Source organism: Armigeres subalbatus, chromosome 1 (assembly GCF_024139115.2).
Source record: "Armigeres subalbatus isolate Guangzhou_Male chromosome 1, GZ_Asu_2, whole genome shotgun sequence".
Lineage (NCBI taxonomy): Eukaryota > Metazoa > Arthropoda > Insecta > Diptera > Culicidae > Armigeres > Armigeres subalbatus.
This window is the reverse complement of record NC_085139.1, coordinates 31,797,317-31,820,779: the sequence shown is the minus strand read 5'-3', so window position 1 is coordinate 31,820,779 and position 23,463 is coordinate 31,797,317. Positions and strand designations below refer to the sequence as shown.

Genomic DNA, 23,463 nt, shown 5'->3' with positions numbered 1-23,463 from the left:
AATATATTCAAACGGGGGTTTATATTCAGACTGAAAATGACAATTTTTCCAATGTTATAAATAGGACTCTATATTCTACTGATTTCCATTACTTCCCCCCCACTCATTGTATCAACGCGCAATTAAACTATCAAATTTCCGTACTCACCCCTCGCGGGAACCGGATCCCGTTGTGGCGCCCCCAGCTCCAGCTCCGAGTACCGCTCGTACAGCGTCCCGATCGTGGCCGTACACCGCAGGACGAGGGTGCCGCCGGCCCCACCTCCACTGCCGCCACCGCCGCCCATCATCTGGACCCCACCGGTAAAGTGCGAGCTCTGCAGATGAATCCGCAACGAAATGGCCGTGGTCACGAGATTGTCCGTCGTAGTCCGCGACGTCTGATCCGGGGTGAAAATCTGTAAGCGAAGAAAAGGAAAAACATCTGTACTGAACGAACGACGGCTGGGCAATGGATGGTTGATTTGTTGGGTGAGCTGAGGGAGTGTGAAGATGACTTGTGTGTTGGGTTACGTAAATATTTCATTTTCATGACGGGTGGAAAGTGCTTTTTTCTCAAGGCAGATATCGTACCATAAACGGCAAAGTGGGACCAATGCCGGCCACGCTGGCTGTTGTTGGGAAGTGTCGAATACGGGGCAGAACAAAAGCGAAATGTGGACAAAAACAAAAAGTTGAAACGGATGACTTTCCCAAACAGCTGCACAGATTGGCCTCCAAAGGGAGCGAATTAAATACATTTTTCATGTTGTGAACTGTCTCTCCTGTGGGGGAGTTTTTGCGCTGCTGCTGCCATCAAGTGAGACAATGCGTTCTCGGGATCGGTTTTGTCTCCGCATCCCGGTGGAGGTCGACCTTCTGCCAAGGATGAGACGCGCACACTTTATGCGTCCGATGGTTTATATTTCAGCAGCGCTGGGTTCTTGGGTAGGAGGCGAGCAGCAGAAAAAAAAGGTTTTCTGGCTAGTTTGGGATTTAGCTCTGACAAATGGAGTGATGTTCATTGCTGGGTCATTTTTTCATATCTTTGGAATAAGTTCTCCATCCCTGTTTTAGGAGATATGATCTTGAGAGCGTTGGCACTTTCTTTGTCTTGAAATTTAACTTAAAGTGTGTTCGGGGTTTGCTGAAAATGTTTGGTTGAAGGTTGGCTGTTTTTGCGCTCTGCGAATTGAGTGACATTCTACAGTTGTTTTATTGTGATGTTTAGAGTGGAATTTGGGGGAGCTTCTTAATTTCTCAAATGCTTTTAGGGCATGAATGGCGTTTTTTGTTGGATTGAATGAAATATAGCATGACTACGGATTACATTCTCGTTTCAAGATTTTGACTGAAGATGTGCAAGCTGAAGATCGGTCGAATGGGTCCATTTAATAGGAACTAAATGAAATGAAACAATGGCGTTATATATATTTGTGTAGGCTTAGCGAAGATAGATGCTGGGTCATTAGGACGAATGGTAATAAGGCCGAATGGCCATTAGCCTGAATGAGAAGTGGGGATTAATAAGTGAAAGAGGAAGAAGGAAAATGGAAGGAATAAGGAAAAAGGAAGGAAGAAGGAATAAAGAAAAAAGAAGAAGGAAGAAGGAAAAAGGAGAAGGAAGAAGGAAAACGGAAAAATGAAGAAGGGAGTATGAAGGAGGAAGCAGGAAGAAGGAAGAAAGAAGAAGGCTTAAGGAGAAGGAAGAAGGGAGAAGGAAGATAGAATAAGGGAGAAAGAGATAGAAGAAGGAAGAAGAAAGAAAGAGAAGGAAGAAGAAAGAAGGAAAGTGCAAGAATAAAGAAGGAAAAATAAGGAAGAAAAATGTAAGAAAAATTAATAAGAGAGAAGGAAGAAAGTAGAGCGAAGAAAAAAGAAGAAACAGCAAAGAACAAAGAAGGGGGAAGATATAAGGAAGAAGAAGTAGAAGAAGAAGAAGAAGAAGAAGAAGAAGAAGAAGAAGGAAGAAGGTAAAAGCAAGAAGGAAGACGAAAGAAGGAAAATCTTCTCATTTCTCACGTTTTGCTTCTTACTTCGCCGAGTAGCACACTTGTTCCTTATTTGTTGTTGTAACTCATATGTTATTAGAAATAAAATATCAGATGACACTATCAATATTTTGCACGGAAATATCATGCGGATATGAGGTTATGCTATTTATAGGAAGGGACCAATATCTTGAGCTATTGATTGGTTCTTATCCAAAGCATATCCTATTCTTCTTCTTCCTCTACATATAAAAATAAGTTCGCATTACACCCAGGTTTTTTTTACACGGTTGGAATTCATTAATTTCTCGGTAAACCTGAACTTTCACAGCTTTTTAAATACCCTCTGAATTTTCTTTGATTTTTTGTGAATTTTTTCGTGGGGTTAACTCATTGTTTTGTTGACGCTAAAGGTCTTAAACGACTAAAACCAAACCGTGTAAAAAAAAACCTGGGTGTATTTCCTTTGAGACAATATAACTCACGAACAAATGAACGAATATGTTTATATAAACAAAGCCCAGATTAATCCACCTAGCGGTGACGATGCCTTTCTCGGCAACTCTCATATGAGTGTAGAAGTATCTTATCAGTTGAATGCACTCCTTTTACACTTACCGTTGGCTGCTGGGGATAATGGGTCGAAATGACCAAAGTAAGGTGCGCTAATCGTGTCGATTAACAGTCCCCCGGGTACGCCAACTGTGCGTTGGCCTACTCACCGTCGCACCGAACATCCAGAACTGCCAACTTCGTCGCTGGTCGATCGTAAATCCCACTTGACGTCTTCACTGTTGCGAACCGCACCTGTTCGTCTGTACTTACATTGGTGGCGATCAGCTTCCCCTTCGGCCAAAAATTGCCTGGCAGCTTCGGATCGGTGACGACCACGATAGCGCCGATGGCAATCGGCTGCGGTCGTCGAAACCACTTACTCCTACGAGTGATTTCTGGTAGATAGTCTGTTATCCACCGCTTCCACAATTGATTTGCCAGGATCTGGGACCTCAGCCAATTTTGTTTGATTGCTGCAGTACTGTCATGGAGGTCGGTCAGAGGCTTCGATCCATTGGACGAACCGAGAAGGAAGCGGTTCGCTGTCAACGCTGTAGCAGATTCGTCGTCTATCAGCATGTGAGAGAGGGACAGGGAGTTCACGATGTTCTCAACTTCGGTCAGCAAATTTCGCAATACTTCATCGGACGGCCTTGCCGACGAACACACGACAACTAAATTGCTCTCGACAGAGCGGATCAGCCGCTCCCCAGCTTAAAGACCCACTCGATTCCGAGATTCCCGTGCTCCTTCATGAATCCGCGCTCGTCCATGACTTCGTTGATCTGCCTCAACTCTCTATTTGCACCTACAAAGTTCGTACCGCGTTCGCTGTAGACCTTCTGTGGTGTGCCGCGGCGGGCCATGAGGTCTCCGAGAGCCATCTTGCATTATGGGAGTGTGCGACTTCCAGATGGATCGCTCGGATAGTCAGGTACGTGGCAAGCATTACTCACCGCTTCTCCTCTCTTCTGCCGACTGTGACTTCGATTGGACCGAAATAGTCAATCTCGACGTGCGTGAAGGGTCGTGAGAACGCTGCGAGATCCGCCATGAATTTCATGCAGCAATGCGGGTTCGCATGCGCATGATTTCGTTACCGTCCAGCCAGGGTGTCTGCCGATACAATGGGCTAGATTTCTGAACGTTTATTGTGGTTTCGGGTCGTTAGGTTGAATTTTGCAGCGTTGTCATCTCATTTGGGTAGGAATTTTGTTGTCAAAGTCGAATGAAGGTACGTTCGGCTTTGAGGAGTTGTTTCGCTTCAAAAGGACTGGTATCTTTAGATCAGTGGTTCTCAACCTTTTTCTTGAGAAGTAGCCCTTAGAGCTTTTGCATTAATTAAGGCACCCCCTATTTTTTTTCTGCAAATGAAAATAAGCGTAACTTATAAGAAATTTAAAAAAAAAACACTTTGAAACCAACGGGATATATGGCTCTCCATGAAGTTGGCTCAAATATTCATTATTCCGTGAAACTTCTCAAAACAAATTTAGCTTATACATCAAGTTTCCTACAAGAAAGGTTCCGAACCACTTGAAACGAGGCCTTATAAAAGGAGGCTTACGAGCTGCTTGAAAAGAGGCTTCCGAGAAGCGTTGACGGAGGCTAACTGCTAACAGCTTCCTACACAACTTTTATGTCTATTGAGGGCTTCCGGGCCTCTTGAAAGGAGGCTTCCGGGCCTCTTGAAAGGAGGCTTCCGGGCCTCTTGAAAGGAGGCTTCCGGGCCTCTTGAAAGGAGGCTTCCGGGCCTCTTGAAAGGAGGCTTCCGGGCCTCTTGAAAGGAGGCTTCCGGGCCTCTTGAAAGGAGGCTTCCGGGCCTCTTGAAAGGAGGCTTCCTTGCCTCTTGAAAGGAGGCTTCCGGGCCTCTTGAAAGGAGGCTTCCGGGCCTCTTGAAAGGAGGCTTCCGGGCCTCTTAAAAGGAGGCTTCCGGGCCTCTTGAAAGGAGGCTTCGGGCCTCTTGAAAGGAGGCTTCCGGGCCTCTTGAAAGGAGGCTTCCGGGGCATCTTGAAAGGAGGCTACCGAGGCCTCTTGAAAGGAGGCTGCCGGGGCCTCTTGAAAGGAGGCTTCCGGACCTCTTGAAAGGAGGCTTCCGGGCCTCTTGAAAGGAGGCTTCCGGGCCTCTTGAAAGGAGGCTTCCGGGCCTCTTGAAAGGAGGCTTCCGGGCCTCTTGAAAGGAGGCTTCCGGGCCTCTTGAAAGGAGGCTTCCGGGCCTCTTGAAAGGAGGCTTCCGGGCCTCTTGAAAGGAGGCTTCCGGGCCTCTTGAAAGGAGGCTTCCGGGCCTCTTGAAAGGAGGCTTCCGGGCCTCTTGAAAGGAGGCTTCCGGGCCTCTTAAAAGAAGGCTTCCGGGCCTCTTGAAAGGAGTCCTCCATGCCTCTTGAAAGGAGTCTTCCAACCCTCTTGAAAGAAGGCTTCGGAGCCTTTTGAAAGGAGGTCTCTGAAAAGGAGCCTTCCGAGCTGTTTTCAAGGAGGCTTTTGAGAAGCGTAGAAAGGGCAACCCTCGTGCAATAAAGGAACTGATTTTTTCGAAAAAAAAAGCCTTCATGCTTGTCAAAAGGTAACTTCAGAACCTAACTTCAGAAAATGTTTAAAATTTGTTCATACGACGTTTTCTCCTGTTGATCTTTTGTCCCCCAACCATTCATACACTGTGCTTCAATTCACTGATCGCCATACATACTATGTACAAGACAAAGTCTTGAAATAAAAAAGTACCCAATTGTCAAAACTTTATCAATTATATTGATAGTAATTTTAATACATCCGCCATGTACATGTACCCCAGGTTGAGGCAGTTTGTTGAGGCAGTTATCGGCGAATCGGTGGACGTATGCGACAACCTTGCGTAGTCTCTCCCAAATCGAGAAGCTTTTGACGCAGAGCACTGACTCCTGATGAGTGTGGTGTACCAGGAGCGATGTACGTAGTTCATTGCCGGTCGAATCCTTGTGATTGTGCGGTTCCGGCCAGTCATCTTCAGGGCACCGAAGAAAGTTGGGACCTTTGAACCACCTGTCTTCAGATGCCGATTCTGGAAGACTACTCCACTTTGTGGCGTCATCGGCAGGATTTCGCTTGCCAGGGATCCTTCTCCATTCGTGTGCTTCGGAAATTTCGAGGTTTTTCGCTGATCCTGTGGCCATCGTATTGGCTGTATCGCCGATGATCCGAGTTGATCCAGCGAAGAACGTTTCTGGAATCAGACCAGTGCAGCTTACGAAGGATCCTGAAGGTTAGCGCCACTTGGACGGTACGCAATAACCGTGCACCAAATACGGCAGCTTCGAGTTCCAATCGCGGTATCGAAATAAATTTCAGCCGGGCAACTCGGCATTTGGCTGCGACAATGGAGCAGAAAAAGTATCCTTCGCGTAGCAGACGATGGCCGTGCCGTTCTCGCTGGCATCTACCATTGTGTGTAGCTGCACTTCGTCGGCTTCCCTTGTGGGGTACTGGGAACTGTAACACCGGGGAATCTTCACTCGTTCAACTCGTGGGAGCACATTGAACCAGGTAAGCCATTTTTCAAAGGAGTCGTTATCGTTTCGTTAGGAGTCGGAGTTAGGAGTCGGAGTCGTTATGTGTTCGCCCCCCGGTTTACCGGATCGCCATATTTGTTGCAGTAGGATCTTTAAATACGACAGAAAATGAGAAATCAGCCCTAGCGGATCGAAGATGGTCATTAAGACAAGTAGAACCTCCCGCTTCATTGGCCTTCGTTCACCTCCTAACAGAGCCGGATCGTAGCGATTCCATCCCACTTTGTAAGTGAAAACATCATCGGTCGTGTTCCACCACATGCCTAAAACCTTCTCCGTGGCTACTTCGGAGGACAGATCAAGACATTTCTCGCTGATGCCTACCTCGTGTAGTGCTACCAACACCTTCATCGTGTTACTGATCCATTTTCGAATCACCAATCCGCCTTGATGATGGACATATCTTACGTCCTCGGCCAACTGGATATCTTGCTATTCGGAGTCTACGCTGACCAGCATATCGTCGACGTAGTGGAACTTTATGATGGCTTGATGCGCCTCTGGATACTCATTCGCGAATTGGTCGGCATTTGTATTCTTCACGAACTGGGCAGTAGTTGAAGAGCAGCATGCCCCGAAAGTCATTACCTGCATGTCCTACACTGCCGTTTCACCTCGTTCGTTTTTTCAATAAAAAGCACTGAGAGATTTGGTCTTCTGCGCGGATTTGCACCTGGTGAAACATTTCACTGATGTCGCCGGTGAGTCCGATGCGAAGAAGGATCGAGAGAAGCTTGCACAGTAGTTTGGGTCCTTTGAGGAGGGCTGAATTAGGTGAAGTGCCGTGGGAAATAGCAGCCGCGTCCCACATTGTTCGTGCCTTTCCAGGTTTGTTTGGATTGGTTACGGGAAAAATGGTAGATACCATCGGCGAGGCACTTTCCCATGATTTCCCTCCTCGCTGTGCCTCCTGTTGTAGCCTTTTGCTAGATACTCCTCGATTTTTGATTGCAGAGTCGTCTGCAGATCCGCTTCCTTCTCCATCCGTTTGTTCAAGCATTGGAGTCGCCGCAGCGTCATGGATTGACTATGGGGAAGGCGGGTGTCATCATATCGCCACAATAGCCACCACAAACAAAGCGGACGTTCGGCAGCATCTAGCTGTAGCACATTAGCAAGGTCTTGATCGAGCAGAGTAAACTCGAAGCCTTCGTCCTAGAAGGCGTACGTGCGACCTACATTAGTTTTGCCGTACAGTACGAAAGGAAGATAACGAAACAGTACTGAGTTGGTGGCCGAGTGATGAGTGTTGCATCCGGATGGATTTGGGCAGGGTAGAGCAGATGGCCTACTCTTATTTCTGACCTTAACTGCTGCATTCTGAGGCTTCTCCTTCGAATCGTTGTGCAGCAGCTCATGATGGCGGTAGGTACACCCATTTTAGCCGCATGACTCGGCGTTGCAGATCCCTTTGTGCATTAGAAGACAGGTACGGCAGAACTCAAACTCCCTGATTAGAGCCCAACGTGATTCTCGGGAGAGTTCCAAAAAGCACTTACACTTGTCGACGGACTTGCAGTTGGTTTTGAGGTGGAGTCTTCCTTTATCGAAGTTTTCTCACTCTTCTCGGTAGACGGTGTATTGGAATGAGCGTTGAGGTACGCATTTCCTTTTTTGGAGCCATGAGCCTCGCTTCGGGAAAGCTTTTCGGGCTGCAGCGACGACGGGATGGTGACGATACTTTTCTCCTCCTCGATAAACCCGCACATCGTGGTCGTACGATTGAACATCGACAGGAATATCGGCCACTCTTTAGGATTTCCGGAAAGCGTTGGTAAATCCCTGAGAACGGCTTGTCTGGCTGCCACTTGGGAGCGAGAGAGCTGGAGTTCGCCTCGAGATCGCTGTTGGAACGATCCGGGGAAGGCCTTCCTTTCGAAAACTCCAAGTGCGCGTTGGTCCTCCACGAGCATCGTCCAGGTCTCGTGTCCGTAGAGGACTACCGGTCTAATTAGCGTTTTGTAGATTGTCAGTTTGGTACGGCGGCGAACTCTATTCGATCGGAGCGTCTTGCGGAGTCCAAAGTACGTACGATTTCCAGCCACTATGCGTCTCCAAATTTCTCAGCTGGTATCATTTTCGGCAGTCACCAGTGAGTCCAAGTACACAAATTCTTCTACCACCTCGATTTCGTCACCACCGATGCAAACTCGTGGTGGGTGGCTGACATTGTCTTCTCTTGAACCTCTACCTATCATGTACATTGTCTTCGACGTGTTAATGACTAGTCCGATCCGCTTGGCTTCCCTCTTCAGTCTGATGTAGGCTTTCTCCATCTTCTCAAAGTTACGTGCCATAATATCTATGTCGTGAACGAAGCCAAATAGCTGGACAGACTTATTGAAAATTGTACCACTCGTGTTAATCCCTGCTCTTCGTATTACCCCTTCCAAAGCGATGTTGAATAGCAGACACGAAAGACCATCACCTTGCCGTAACACTCTGCGTGTTTAGAAGGGACTCGAGATTGCCCCTGAAACTCGAACTACGCACATCACCCGATCCATCGTCGCCTTGATCGACCGTATCAGTTTATCCGGAACTCCGTGTTCTGCATTAGCTGCCATAGCTGGTCCCGATCGATTGTATCATATGCGGCTTTGAAGTCTATAAATAGATGATGAGTGGGCACGGCTATGGTGGATGTGATTCGTACTTTGCATGTGGTCGATTGCCTGGAAGATGGTGAATGTCATCCTATCTTTTAAAATAAGCGTTGTCCCGGAATTAAGGCATTGGCGGATGTGATTCCTTTTTTAAAAGCAGGCGTTTGGCCGGAATGAGACAATCTTAGATTTGATACGTTCTTCAAAAGTTGGTGTTTTTCTGGATGTACGTCGTTCATTGTAGGCGTTTGGCTGGGATAAGTCAATAATGGATGTGATCCCTTTCTCGGAAGTAGTTATGCTGTTTCGTTTGTCCATCCTTCCGAAAAATGTCTACCATCAGCCTAAATCTATCATAATATATCCTCGATCAAGTCTACCTATGTGAAAAAATGCATCAAATAACTTTTTCGGGTTACTGGATCTCCAGTAGCCTTGCGAGCAAAGGCGTTGTATTGCCAACCCGGAGATGGTGAGTTCGATTCTCTCGGTCTTGGATGTTTTTGGGTATATATTATTCATTGCACTTGCCTCACAAGATAAAGCTTTCAAATAGTAACTGAGGAAATCCTGATAGAATACTAAGTTGAAAAACCGGCAAAGTTCTAGTTAGAATGTAGAGCCATAAAAAAAAAGATGAAGAAGAAACTTTCCGCTTCCATAATTCCAAATTGTGCCAAATGACCGGCTTTTTAGTTGCAGTTCAAAATTATGCCAAATATCCGTACAGCGGCTAACTCTTTTCCATAGGAAAATCGTGCGGAGTCAAAAACACTCTGAATTTCTCTGCTGGTATTGCGACGAAAGGTTGAGTCCAAGTACACGAACTCTTTAACCATCTCGATTTCGTCCCCACCGATACAAACTCGTGGTGGATGGCTAACATAGCCCTCTCTCGATCCTCTCCTATCATGTACTTCGTCTTCGGCGTATTGACGACTAATCCGACCCGGTTTGATCCTCTCTTCAGTCTGATGTAGGTTTCTTCCATCTTGTCAAAGTTAGCTACCGTAATATTAATGTCGTCGGCGAAACCAAATAGCTGAACGAACTTCGTGAAAACTGCACCACTCGTGTCAATCCCTGCCCTTCGTTTTGTTTCCCTCCAAATGGATGTTGAATAGCAGGCACAAGCAGTACCGCAATTTTTCATTTTCAATGAGAGATGTCACGCGATGTTTACATATCTACCCCTTTTAATCTCTATAAAAACGCAAAGGATGACAACTTACTTACTTACTTATGGGTCCTGTACACCTCCGGTGGTGCAAAGGGCCGACTTTCACAGATCAACTATGGTGTGCAGCATCCGAGGGCGGGTGATCCCTGCCAGGTCCGTGGATGGAAGTCCAATCACTTCGACAGCGAAGTTTTCACCACGGCCCTGGGGCAGGAGGCCAACACCGACAGTCTAAGCGGGGATTCGCTGGTAGCACGCGCTTGCGACGCTACTATGCCGAGGAAAGCCCTGTCAAGAAATGGCAGACGCCCGGCATACTGGTGGAGTGCCGAAATGGCAGCCCTACGATCAGTCCGTCTCTAGACGGACGTAGACGGAGGCTAGACGTAGGACGGAACGAGCCCGCACCGAGGAGGAAAGAGCGGTCCGCCGGGAAGTGTTTCAAGCTGCGAGACTGGCCCTTAACAAGGCCATTAAGAGCAGCAAGAGAGCGTGCTTCGACAACCTGTGCGAGGATGCCGACGCGAATCAGTGGGGTGCGCCTATAGGATCGTGATGGCCAAGACCAAAGGGGTCTCTTCACCCCCCGAACGGTCACCGGACCGGTTGGCGAGGATTATCGAAGTACTCTTCCCGTCCCGAGCCACAAGTCCCTGGCCTCCTCCTGCGCTGCAAGGCGCTGGGAGTGTGGCCGAAATGGTGGCTCCGGTGACGAACGAATAGTTACTCGCAGTGGCTAACACCCTTGCGATGAACAAAGCTCCAGGCCCCGATGGAGTTCCAAACAGTGCACTCAAGGCAGCGATCATAGCGAACCCGAACATGTTCAGGCTAGCTATGCAGAGATGCCTGAATGAGTGTCGTTTCCCTGAGAGATGGAAAAGGCAGAAGTTGGTACTGCGTACAGACCAATTTGCCTGATCGACACGATGGGTAAACTGCTCGAGAGGATCATCCTCAACAGGCTCACCCCGTACGCAGAGGGTACGGATGGCCTGTCGAGCAACCAGTTTGGTTTTCTGAAGGGTAAGTCCACGGTGGACGCTATCAAATCAACTCAGTGCTAAAGACTGCAGAGGTAGCGATCCAACGGAAAAGGCGAGGAATTCGATACTGTGCGATACTCACGTGAAGAACGCATTCAATAGCGCAAGCTGGGATACCATCGCGCTCTCGTTACGCCGGCTTAGCCTGCCGGTGGGACTGTACCGGATCTTGGAAAGCTACTTCCAGAACCGCGTGCTGCTATACGGGACCGATGCCGGTTAGAAAGTGTTCCCATTACCGCAGGAGTCCCGCAACGGTCTCCTGGGCCCGGTACTATGGAACCAGATGTATGACGGGGTTCTGAGGCCAAAATTCCCTTATGCTGTGAAGATCGTCGGCTTTGCTGATGATGTAACCCTAGAGGTCTACGGGGAGTCGATCCCCGAAGTAGAACTAACCGCAGCACACGCAATCAGCGCTGTGGCGGACTGGATGAGTGCGAGAGGCCCTGAGATCGCTCAACGTACGACGGAGGTGGTTATCGTCAATAACCGTAAGTCGGCACAACATGCAGTTGTTCAAGTGGGAGACGTCGCGATCGCTTCAAAGCGGAGTCTGAAGATTCTTGGGGTCATCATAGACGACAAGCTTACCTTCGGTAGCCATGTCGAATATGCGTGCAAGAAGGCTTCGACTGCTGTGGCGGCATTATCGAGGATGATGTCCAACAGCTCCAAGGTGTACGCCAGTAGACGTAGGCTACTAGAGTGATATCGGCCTAACGATTCCATACATTTCCATACCTTAACGGATTTATCATGGAATGCGGGACGCTTTTCCGAGACACCTGGTAATGCGGGACAGCTAGGCTGAATCCGGGGCTGTCCCGCGCAATCCGGGACGTCTGGTCACTTTCACTTAGATATAAATAATTGTAGCAGTCAGAAATATTGTAAATAAATTTATTTAGCATTCAGTTTTGGTAAATAAGATAGATTGTAAGGATTTCTAACTTTGAATCGCCAATGTATACACATATTTTTCCTCTTGACGTAGACAAATGGGAAATGAGCAGGTAGTCAAGCGCTTTAAGATCGAGACCATTTGTGATTAGAAGTTAGGTTCTATTTACAAATTGCGAGGAAAATCCATCTTCGATAGTTTTCCATTTCGGTTTTCAACTTGATTAGCGATAATAAAATTCGAAATTCTCAGAAAATTTGTGTTTTTTTTTTCAAGTAAAAAAAACCAAGCAATTTGCAGCTCGTTTCCCCAAAACTAAATTTTAGTAACTTACACCCTTTTGCGTTTGATCCTCTTATCTCAAATTGGCTATACAAGAACTTTTGTAAGAAAATCTTAGACTATAGGTCAATTAATTCTTCCAGAACTGGCGTACTGCCTTCTAATGCGGGTTATTTAATCCAACATAAAATACTGCTGATTAGCCATTTGTATTCATATGCGCAACGTTTCCACCAATGTCAGCCCATACACGTTTCATTGCCATTTCCAGCAAACACCATTTCATTCACTCCCAAAAGCCATTGGATGGATATGGGCCAAGACAAAGCCTTTCTCCCATCCTATGGCAAGACAACCAGCGACGTGGACTGCCTACGAAAACACTAGCCAGACCCAGACAGGCCGAATTGACGAGTGAAAAACAAACACACGCACCTCCAACCATATCGGCACAATCGACTACTATACTGACTGGTGAAATATTTATCAACTTGTGTTCGGCCCATTATCCCGGAATCGGGCAAACACATCCCACATCACAACGCCGCCGTGCCATCGGGATCCGTTTGGATTCGACCAGGGGAAATTGATGAGAGTTTTCTTTTTCGACACCCCACATATCCTTGCTTTTCCTCGGACGATCGGTGCCGCCATGGAGCATGCATTGGCGTAGCTGGAGTGGGAATGTGGAACATTTTAACAACCGTTTTACGAACGAATTCAAGGACATCCCTCGAGACGCCAGTGAAAGCTCCCGTTGGTATCATGTCGCTGGAGCGGCCGCCGCCGACTCCCCCCGACCACGTCTCGACTGGCTTAAGCAAACAACATTTCGATGAGATTCTAGTGCTATTCTTTTTCTCTCCCCACGCTCGCTGCCCACCGGAAAGCGATCCGACTGATAAATGAGTCCCTTGATAAGGCAGGACATAAGGCACATATGGACCGGGCCAATTCTGGCGGATTGTTTGCATTGCTTCTTCCGACACTCTGCGACTGCTGCTGGTGCTGCTGCTGGGAATGGAACTCCAGCAGACAAGATGAATGAATCCCTTCGGTCAATTATTGGCGGAACATGGGAGTCGATTAGATTCAGAGTGATCGATTTGGTTCCGCAATTTACTGCGGCCGGTGGCGATGGTTGATGGGGTAAGTTAGGACTTGCTCGGTGTAAGTGGGGTTTGGTGAAGGGACAGGTGCTGACATTAATCAATTTGTTAGGTTCGTTTGGAATTGAATGTTCCAATCACCGAAACAAAAGTTTAGATTTTCTTTCGTTCCTACATGTTCATATAAAGTCCAATTCAAAATTAATAAAAATAAATAATGTTGAAATCCAATCATAAAATTTTATTACCCGAGCAGTATTTGGTGAAACGAATATCAAGTCATTACCTTTAGATTTTATTTTATTTTCATATATCAGCAGTCATAACAATCCTCGGGAAATCGCTTCAAGTTGGATGTTTAACATCAGTGCAATCCGCAAGTAGAAAGTCAAAACATGAAATCTTAAACGCGCTAAGCCGCTCAACCCAAACTGCCATCGAGTGGCGAAAAGAATGTCGCATTGTTAAAAGTTTGTTAACATAAAATCCACTTTTTACGACACTTGACTTCCGGTGTCCCGAGGCTAACGAGCTGTTTGCAACTTCCGATACTGTTATGTTGTCGGCGAAAGAAATGCGCCCGCCGTCGCCCGCTTCATTGTTTCACCATGTTTCACTTTTGAGTGCGCAACGAGTTTGACTGCGCTGCCGCTGTAGGGGGATAACTTTTTTGATTGTTTCAACGCGCTCAAAGCACTTCGGGACAAGTTACGACACCGGTGACTGGCGGGCGACGATTCCGGCGGTCGAGAGGAGCAGCAGATTTTGCGGTGAGCACTCGGAACAATTTCAATTTCGTTTGGTTCAACGGTTCCTCTTTATTATCCTTTCCGAAGACGGTGCTGCTTCATAACCCTCTGGATGCGGGTACCAGCCAACATGCCATTGGCCAATTTTGAAGAAGAATGATCATCATCTACCTTTTTTCTTATAATTTGGTCATTTGCCTTATAATTTGGCCCTCTGGCGGCGCCAGAGTTCTGGTAATTGTAGGGCACCATTGTTTAGTAATTTAATTAAAACGTCTTAAAGAATTCTTTAAAATGTTTTTCCAAAAGCTTCCAATCCCTGAAATTCCCAAGAATATCTGAAGAAGTAGGCATGATAAGGGATAGACTAGAATCACTACATTTTGGGGGGTTTTCTAGCAAACGATTTCGGAGTCAAAACCGGGTCCAGAATTCATCAGATGTTCTCAAGAATTCTTTGGAAATTAACACCTGAAGGAATTCCTGACAGTCTTAAATTTCTCCAAAAATTTCTTTGGACATTCCTCCAAGAATTATTTCAGAATTTATTCCAAAAATTTCTTCAGGATATCCAGAAAAAATGCCCCAAGACATTCCTTTGAAAATAAAAAAAAAATCCAAGAAAGTTTTTACGAATGCTTTTGGAAATTTTCTTCAACATTTCTTTAAGCCAATTATTTGGAGGAATTGTCTCGAGCAAATTCTGACATCAAAATGCGGGCTAATAGAAAACCTTATTTGATATCAATATCAAATTGAAATAATAATTTGTTTTCAAATTTTTATCTATAGGATTGAAAACTTAATTTGATTTCAGTTTGCTGATGATTTATAAATTAAAGAAGCTGGTCCCGAGCAAAGCTTGAGGTGAAATCGATAACTTGTTTTGATGTTGTGGAACTACTGATTTTGATTGCTCAGCTTGAAATCCTTTTGGTCGTTTTACCCGTTAAAATTACAAAACCTTTATAAAACTATAAAATATCGAAAATCTTGAAAACTGTTTCTGCTGTCGATGAGAGCAAGTTCAATATCAGTTCATATCATATAAGTAATCAACTGTCAACTGATTGATGTAAAAAAAGAGAAACAAATACGGAGACAAAAATTTGGAAATAGATTATGATCTCCATCTTATGTCGATATCAAGTTTTTCTTTTACCCTCATTATGTAGTCAGACTTTGCTGGGGGTAGTAAACTAATTACTTATTTCGATTTTGAAAACAAATATAAAAATCAGTTTTCAATTTAATGTCCAGTAGGATTCTCCTGCTGTTGATTTTGTTATTTCAGCCGTTAAAACTACCAAAAGGATATAAACCTAAGTTATCAAAATTAACGATTCCTTAACATCAACAAAGTTATCAATTTGATATCCAACTTTGCTCGGGACGGGAGAAATTTCTGAAAATATTTCTAAATAGATTCTCGAAGGAAATTTTGGAGAAGTTTCTGAAAAAAATCAAATTTCTGAATGTATTTGTAGATCTATTTGTGATGGATTTTGTAACGAATCACTGGAAGAATTTTCGAAGGTATACTTAGGGCCGATTTCTTTGCTTCCGCTTAAGAGCCAGTTCGCGAGAAGCGCGACCCCCTCTTGTATCGATATTCTCCGATTTGGATGAAATTTTCAGGGTTTGTTCATATATGTAAGAGAAGGCATTTTGCAAATTTTCAGATTTTTTCATTGAGGGGAAGTGGGGTAAAACGGCCCTTCAAAAATTATTGTTCAAAAATCGCCAAAACTAAAAAAATGCAATAACTTTGGCAATGAGTGACCGATTTTGTTTAAATTTTGCACGCTTTTTCTACTCAATTAGTACTTTATACCAAGTGGTTAATAGGGTTATAAAGTTGTTTACTTTAGGAGAAAATTGACTTTTTCGATAAAAAAATGTCGTTTTTCCAAAGGGAATATTTTTCACCAACAGATCTAGGATAAAAAACTAAACCCGTAAGGCAATTAAGGAACTAAAGAGCTTTCATCTCATATATAATGTAGAAGCGCCAACTCAAGAATTTCTAAGAAAATCGAAATTTTCTGCAACACTGTTTATTCAAAAGAAAGTTCGCACAAATTTTTACCCTACTTAAGTTGATGTTTTCCGATCTGGTGAAAACTGTCCAAACTTTTTTGTCTAAGTTGAAATTAAAAATCAGAATATTCCATTAGGGGAGTGTAGGGTAAAATAGTCCTTTAAAAATAAATGTCAAAAAATACATCATTTTTTTATGTGAGTTCTAGCAGAAAATACATAAGTTTAAAAAAACTGTTTCTTCTTCCTTTCAATTCATCTATATTTTTCGTCTCAATAGATACATATATTCTTCGCTGATCTATATTAGTTAGCAAACTATTTGCAGAACAATTTTCAACAGAAGTAAAAACCAGGTTTTTTTTACACGGTTGGAATTCTTTAATTTCTCGGTTAACCCGAACTTTCACAGCTTTTTATATACCACCTGAATTTTCTTTGATTTTTTGTGAATTTTTTCGTGGGGTTATCTCATTGTTTCATTGACGATGAAGGTCTTAAACGACTAAAACCAAACCGTGTAAAAAAAACCTTAGGACCTAAATAGGTGCCTTAAACATTAGCACGTCTTTCGCAAACTGAAACAAAAATGAACGGATTCGACGAAAGTGCTTGTTGATTTTTTTTTAATCAGCTACAATTACTGTGGGTACCGGTACTGATGTTGCTTTTACAGCTATGCGAAAAAAAAACAATTATTCTTAACGGCAAATAAACAATTTCGTAACGTTTAAACATAGCTTGTTGGTGGAGCTGCTTCTCAGATTATATTTTTCTTTTGTACCTACTTGCATCAGGTTACCATAGGCTTGTTTTTGTAGCTTGTAACGATTGTGTGGTATTCATAACTCTCTTTCATCCTCCATCATTATCAATTTTAACCAAATTCTGCAAACCATCAGTTTATTGTGCAAAAACGTCAAACAGTGTACCATTCATACATTTTCCTTAAATTTTTTTTCAAACTGCTAGCTAATATTACAGAGATACAATCTAAACAAAATGTTTGACTGAATGGACTATACCAGTTCTAATCGGGTGTATATATTTTCAAGAGTTGGACAATTTTATCTCATAGGTAATGGAATACCCTCGATTCTATGTTTACACAACTGTGTGAAAAACACTCCAAAGTTTAACAAAGTTGCAATCATTTTGCACAATACGGGAAAAACTTTAAAATTTTATTGTAGCTTAATCAATTAATTAAAAGATTACCAAGCAAAACTGTTTTATTCTCGGCTCAATTTACACCACCTGGAAGTGCTTGAGTACCTCAACAAAACTGTGTATTTGATTGTAAGAAGGATGCCTTAAATATCAGCCTTTTTCTCTTGAAATCTTTGCTAACCTTATATTTAGGTGGAACAATATTTTTGAACGGGAGTTTAAGACGGCGCTAAGTTTACAATACCTCCGCCAGAATATTATAGAAATGACATGACTAGTTGACTAGTTCAGGTTATTTTTTTAGATTGAGAGATTGTGAAGAATTTAATTGTTGACAGACAAAAAAACCATAAAAATACTAAGCTTGGAAGAATTTCGAAGCAAACTAGCAAAATCACTAGATTAGTTGCCAGTTGGGTCGGAATAATCAAATCTAAGACGTGTGGTTACGATTATCTTGTTTCGTAACATTATTTATATTTGGAGATCTATTTTACCCCTCTCTCCCCATCCCAATATTTTGCCAAATAGTTTCATCTACATATAGAAATAAACCTTGTAAGTTTCAGCCAGATGCTGAAACATCGATAAAATGGAGTTGCGATTCTTACAAACTGGCTTACAAACAAACAGAGCAATGTGCAGAAACTCATAATTTGATTGATTGTTCTTAAGTCGGAGATAAGTTTCAATAAGTTTGATGTATATTCAGCTTGAGCTCACATATAAAAATTTATGAATTTATGACATTTTATTTTTACAAGGCTATTTTACCCAATTTACCGAAATTGCTCATTTGTCGTTAAGAATAATTGTTTTTTATCGCATAGATATAAAAGCAACATCACTACCGGTACCCACATTAATTGTAGCTTATTCAAAAAAATATCAACAAGCACGTTCGCCGAATTCGTTCATTTTTGTTTCAGTTTTCGAAAGACGTGCTAATGTTTAAGGCACTTATTTTGGTCCTATTTTACTTCTGTTTAAAATTGTTCTGCAAATACTTTGCTATCTAATATAGATCAGCGAAGGATACACGTATCTATTGAGACAAAAAATATAGATGAATTGAAAGGAAGAAGAAACAGTTTTTCAGTATTTTTTGCTAGAACTCACATAAAAAAATGATGTATTTTTTGACATTTATTTTTAAAGGACTATTTTACCCTACACTCCCCTAATGGAATATTCTGATTTTTAATTTCAACTTAGACAAAAAAGTTGGGACAGTTTTCACCAGATCGGAAAACATCAACTTAAGTAGGGTAAAAATTTGTGCGAACTTTCTTTTGAATAAACAGTGTTGCAGAAAATTGCGATTTTCTTAGAAATTCTTGAGTTGGCGCTTCTACATTATATATGAGATGAAAGCTCTTTAGTTCCTTAATTGCCTTACGGGTTTAGTTTTTTATCCTAGATCTGTTGGTAAAAAATATTCCCTTTGGAAAAACGACAATTTTTTATCGAAAAAGTCAATTTTCTGCTAAAGCAAACAACTTTATAACCCTATTAACCACTTGGTATAAAGTACTAATTGAATAGAAAAAACGTGCAAAATTTAAACAAAATCGGTCACTCATTGCCAAAATTATTGCATTTTTTTGGTTTTGGTGATTTTTGAACAATAATTTTTGAAGGGCCGTTTTACCCCACTTCCCCTCAATGAAAAAATCTGAAAATTTGCAAAATGCCTTCTCTTATATATATGAACAAACCCTGAAAATTTCATCCAAATCGGAGAACATCGTTGCAACCTCCCTTGGAAAGGGGGTCGCGCTTCTCGCGAACTGGCTCTTAACTCTTAAGCGGTGCTTACCCTACGCTGAAATCTGGTTTAAGCCCTAAGCGGAGGTGAAGAAATCGACCCTTAGAGAAATTCACGAATATTGAAAGGATTAACTAGCCGAATTAATTTCTGTTTTTTTTTTCACAAAAGCCACCTTTCAAGAGGCTCGGAAGCCTCCTTTCAAGAGGCTCGGAAGCCTCCTTTCAAGAGGCTCGGAAGCCTCTTTTCAAGAGGCTGAAAGGCCTCTTTCCAAGAGGCTCGGAAGGCTCCTTTCAAGAAGCTCAAAAGCCTCATTTCAAGAGGCTCAAAAGCCTCCTTTCAAGAGGGTCAGAAGCCTCCTTTCAAGAGGCTCGGAAGCCTACTTTCAAGAGGCTCAGAAGTCTTCTTTCAAGAGGCTCAGAAGCCTCCTTTCAAGAGGCCTCAGAAGCCTCCTTTCAAGAGGCTCAGAAGCCTCCTTTCAAGAGGCTCAGAAGCCTCCTTTCAAGAGGCTCAGAAGCCTCCTTTCTAGAGGCCTCAAGCCTCCTTTCAAGAGGCCTGGAAGCCTCCTTTCAAGAGGCTCAGAAGCCTCCTTTCAAGAGGCTCAGAAGCCTCCTTTCAAGAGGCTCAGAAGCCTCCTTTCAAGAGGCTCAGAGCCTCCTTTCAAGAGCTCAGAGCCTCCCTTTCAAGAGGCTCAGAAGCCTCCTTTCAAGAGGCTCAGAGCCTCCTTTCAAGAGGCTCAGAAGCCTCCTTTCAAGAGGCCTCAGAAGCCTCCTTTCAAGAGGCTCAGAAGCCTCCTTTCAAGAGGCTCAGAGCCTCCTTTCAAGAGGCCTCAAGCCTCCTTTCAAGAGGCTCAGAAGCCTCCTTTCAAGAGGCTCAGAAGCCTCCTTTCAAGAGGCTCAGAGCCTCCTTTCAAGAGGCTCAGAAGCCTCCTTTCAAGAGGCCTCAGGAAGCCTCCTTTCAAGAGGCTCAGAAGCCTCCTTTCAAGAGGCTCAGAAGCCTCCTTTCAAGAGGCTCAGGCCTCCTTTCAAGAGGCTCAGAGCCTCCTTTCAAGAGGCTCAGAAGCCTCCTTTCAAGAGGCCTCAGAGCCTCCTTTCAAGAGGCCTCAGAAGCCTCCTTTCAAGAGGCTCAGAGCCTCCTTTCAAGAGGCTCAGAAGCCTCCTTTCAAGAGGCTCAGGCCTCCTTTCAAGAGGCTCAGGCCTCCTTTCAAGAGGCTCAGAAGCCTCCTTTCAAGAGGCTCAGCCTCCTTTCAAGAGGCTCAGGAAGCCTCCTTTCAAGAGGCTCAGAGCCTCCTTTCAAGAGGCTCGGAAGCCTCCTTTCAAGAGGCTCAGAGCCTCCTTTCAAGAGGCTCAGAAGCCTCCTTTCAAGAGGCCTCGGAGAGCCTCCTTTCAAGAGGCTCCAGCCTCCTTTCAAGAGGCTCAGAGCCTCCTTTCAAGAGGCTCAGAGCCTCCTTTCAAGAGGCTCAGAAGCCTCCTTTCAAGAGGCTCAGAGCCTCCTTTCAAGAGGCTCAGAGCCTCCCTTCAAGAGGCTCAAGCCTCCTTTCAAGAGGCTCAGAAGCCTCCTTTCAAGAGGCTCAGGCCTCCTTTCAAGAGGCTCAGAAGCCTCCTTTCAAGAGGCTCAGAAGCCTCCTTTCAAGAGGCTCAGAAGCCTCCTTTCAAGAGGCTCAGAAGCCTCCTTTCAAGAGGCTCAGAAGCCTCCTTTCAAGAGGCTCAGAAGCCTCCTTTCAAGAGCTCAGAAGCCTCCTTTCAAGAGCTCAGAAGCCTCCTTTCAAGAGGCTCAGGAAGCCTCCTTTCAAGAGGCTCAGAAGCCTCCCTTTCAAGAGGCTCAGAAGCCTCCTTTCAAGAGGCTCAGAGCCTCCTTTCAAGAGGCCTCAGAAGCCTCCTTTCAAGAGGCTCAGAAGCCTCCTTTCAAGAGGCCTCAGAGCCTCCTTTCAAGAGGCTCAGAAGCCTCCTTTCAAGAGGCTCAGAAGCCTCCTTTCAAGAGGCTCAGGCCTCCTTTCAAGAGGCTCAGGCCTCCTTTCAAGAGGCTCAGAAGCCTCCTTTCAAGAGGCTCAAGCCTCCTTTCAAGAGGCTCAGAGCCTCCTTTCAAGAGGCTCAGAGCCTCCTTTCAAGAGGCTCAAGCCTCCTTTCAAGAGGCTCAGGAAGCCTCCTTCAAGAGGCTCAGAAGCCTCCTTTCAAGAGGCTCCAGCCTCCTTTCAAGAGGCTCAGAAGCCTCCTTTCAAGAGGCCTCAGGCCTCCTTTCAAGAGGCTCAGGCCTCCTTTCAAGAGGCTCAGAAGCCTCCTTTCAAGAGGCTCAGAAGCCTCCTTTCAAGAGGCTCGGAAGCCTCCTTTCAAGAGGCTCAGAAGCCTCCTTTCAAGAGGCTCAGAGCCTCCTTTCAAGAGGCTCAGAAGCCTCCTTTCAAGAGGCTCAGGCCTCCTTTCAAGAGGCTCAGAAGCCTCCTTTCAAGAGGCTCAGAAGCCTCCTTTCAAGAGGCTCAGAAGCCTCCTTTCAAGAGGCTCAGAAGCCTCCTTTCAAGAGGCTCAGAAGCCTCCTTCCAAGAGGCTCAGAGCCTCCTTCCAAGAGGCCTCAGAAGCCTCCTTCAAGAGGCTCAGAAGCCTCCTTTCAAGAGGCTCAGAGCCTCCTTTCAAGAGGCCTCGGAAGCCTCCTTTCAAGAGGCTCGGAAGCCTCCTTTCAAGAGGCTCGGAAGCCTCCTTTCAAGAGGCTCGGAAGACTCCTTTCAAGAGGCTCGGAAGACTCCTTTCAAGAGGCTCGGAAGCCTCCTTTCAAGAGGCTCGGAAGCCTCCTTTCAAGAGGCTCGGAAACCTCCTTCCAAGAGGCTCGGAAGCCTCCTTCCAAGAGGCTCGGAAGCCTCCTTTCCTAGAGGCTCGGAAGCATCCTTTCCAAGATGCCTCCTTCCAAGAGGCTCGGAAGTCTACTTTCAAGTGGTTTGGAATCCTCCTTTCAAGAGGCTTGGAAGCATACTATCAAGAGGCTTAGAAGCGTCCTTTCAAGATGCAAAGGAAGCTTCCTTTTAAGTGGCTTGAAAATCATATTCAAGAGGCTCGGAAACCTTTCTACAAGAAAGAAGGCTCAGAAGCCTCGAATAAAGAGGCGCGGAAGCCTACTTTAAAGGGATTCAAAAGCTGAAAGGAGCTTCTCTTCAAAAAGCTCGGAATTATGTTTCCAAGAGGATTAGATGCTTGCTTTTGAGAAGGGGTACCTCAATTAATGCAAAAGTTTGAAGGTGTACCTCTCAAGAAAAAGGTTGAGAACCGCTGTCTTAAATAATTACCCATGGAATTTCTCCAGATACACTCCCTGTAGTTCCGCCAAAAAGCCATACACTTCACTTTAAACTTTATAAATTACCTAGCAAGCTCTACAAAAATTATCACGAGGTTTTGTCATATATTTCTTTTGAATTCGTTCTGAAATTCATATAGAATCTCTCCAAACTCACCTTCTTCGAAATCTTCCGGAAAATGTCCAGGAATTCTTGAAGAACATATTATGGAAAATAAATTGCGAAATGTAGATCTCCAAAATCTCACGCGCATTTCTCTAGGAATTCTTCCAGAAACTAACCCGGAAATTCTTTCCCCGAAATTCCTCCAAGGATGCTTCCAGATAGTCGTACACAAATGAATTCTTATGGAAAACAATAATCTTAAGGAATTCTTTCGAAAAGTTGTCCAAGAACTCCTATACAATTTTTTTCAAGAATCACTCCGAAAAATTCTCTGGGAATCATTAAAGTAATTCTTCCGGTAATTCCCACGGAAACTTCTTTAGAATTTCTCCAAGAATTGGCCCTGAAAACCATACAGGAATAAGGCAATTACTGCGGAAATTCTCTCGCTTTCTTCAAAAATTCTCCAAGAATTCGCATAAACATACCTTCAAGAATATCCGCGAAAATGTGTTGAAGAACTCTTTTGGAAATGTCTGTGTATGTGCCCATGGAAATTTCTCTTTCATGAAAGATTTACGACGGAATATTTGTGGCCATATACGAAGGAGTTCATAAAAGATTTTAATGTTCAATGCATGAAGTATTTCTTGAAGAAATTCGCAAAGGAATTCCTGGTTTGAATACCATAAGAAATTGTTGCATAAATTCTTGAATGAATCTGGGGTGGAATCCCTAATATACTTACAGGAGAAGGTCCCCAAGGAATTACTGATAGAGTTTCTATAGAAATTCTAGAAGTAAATGTATTAATTCATAAACAATTTCAAAAAATATTTTTGAGTTTCTAAACAAATGTTAAATGAAATTCTGGAAGATTTTCAGACCGAAATGTTCTAGTACGAACTGCCGAAGAAGTTCTAGGAACAATTCCTTGAATTCCTGAAGATAATTCCCACATTTTCTTAATTTGAACAAATATTGTTTCGTTTGACCAAGCATACGTTGTTCAACAAGTGGTTATCTAGACTTTGGAAAAAATAAATGCTGCATAATTATAAAGAGGATTATTGCCATATGAACTTGGCTGAAAATATGTATTTCCGACAATTGCTAAATAAATCTAAACTTATCAGAAAAAATGCCGTCGGCGTGGT

At 44.1% G+C, this 23,463-nt stretch overlaps 1 protein-coding gene across 1 annotated transcript in view; it reads right to left on the bottom strand.

Moving 5' to 3' along the window:
• The window catches only part of LOC134208246 (uncharacterized), a 525,640-nt gene that overhangs the window by 20,984 nt on the left and 481,193 nt on the right, over positions 1-23,463 (bottom strand). The window contains exon 6 of the mRNA XM_062684279.1: positions 149-398. Within this exon, the coding sequence (XP_062540263.1) occupies positions 149-398 (250 nt within the window). The remainder of the gene's footprint in view (positions 1-148; positions 399-23,463) is intronic.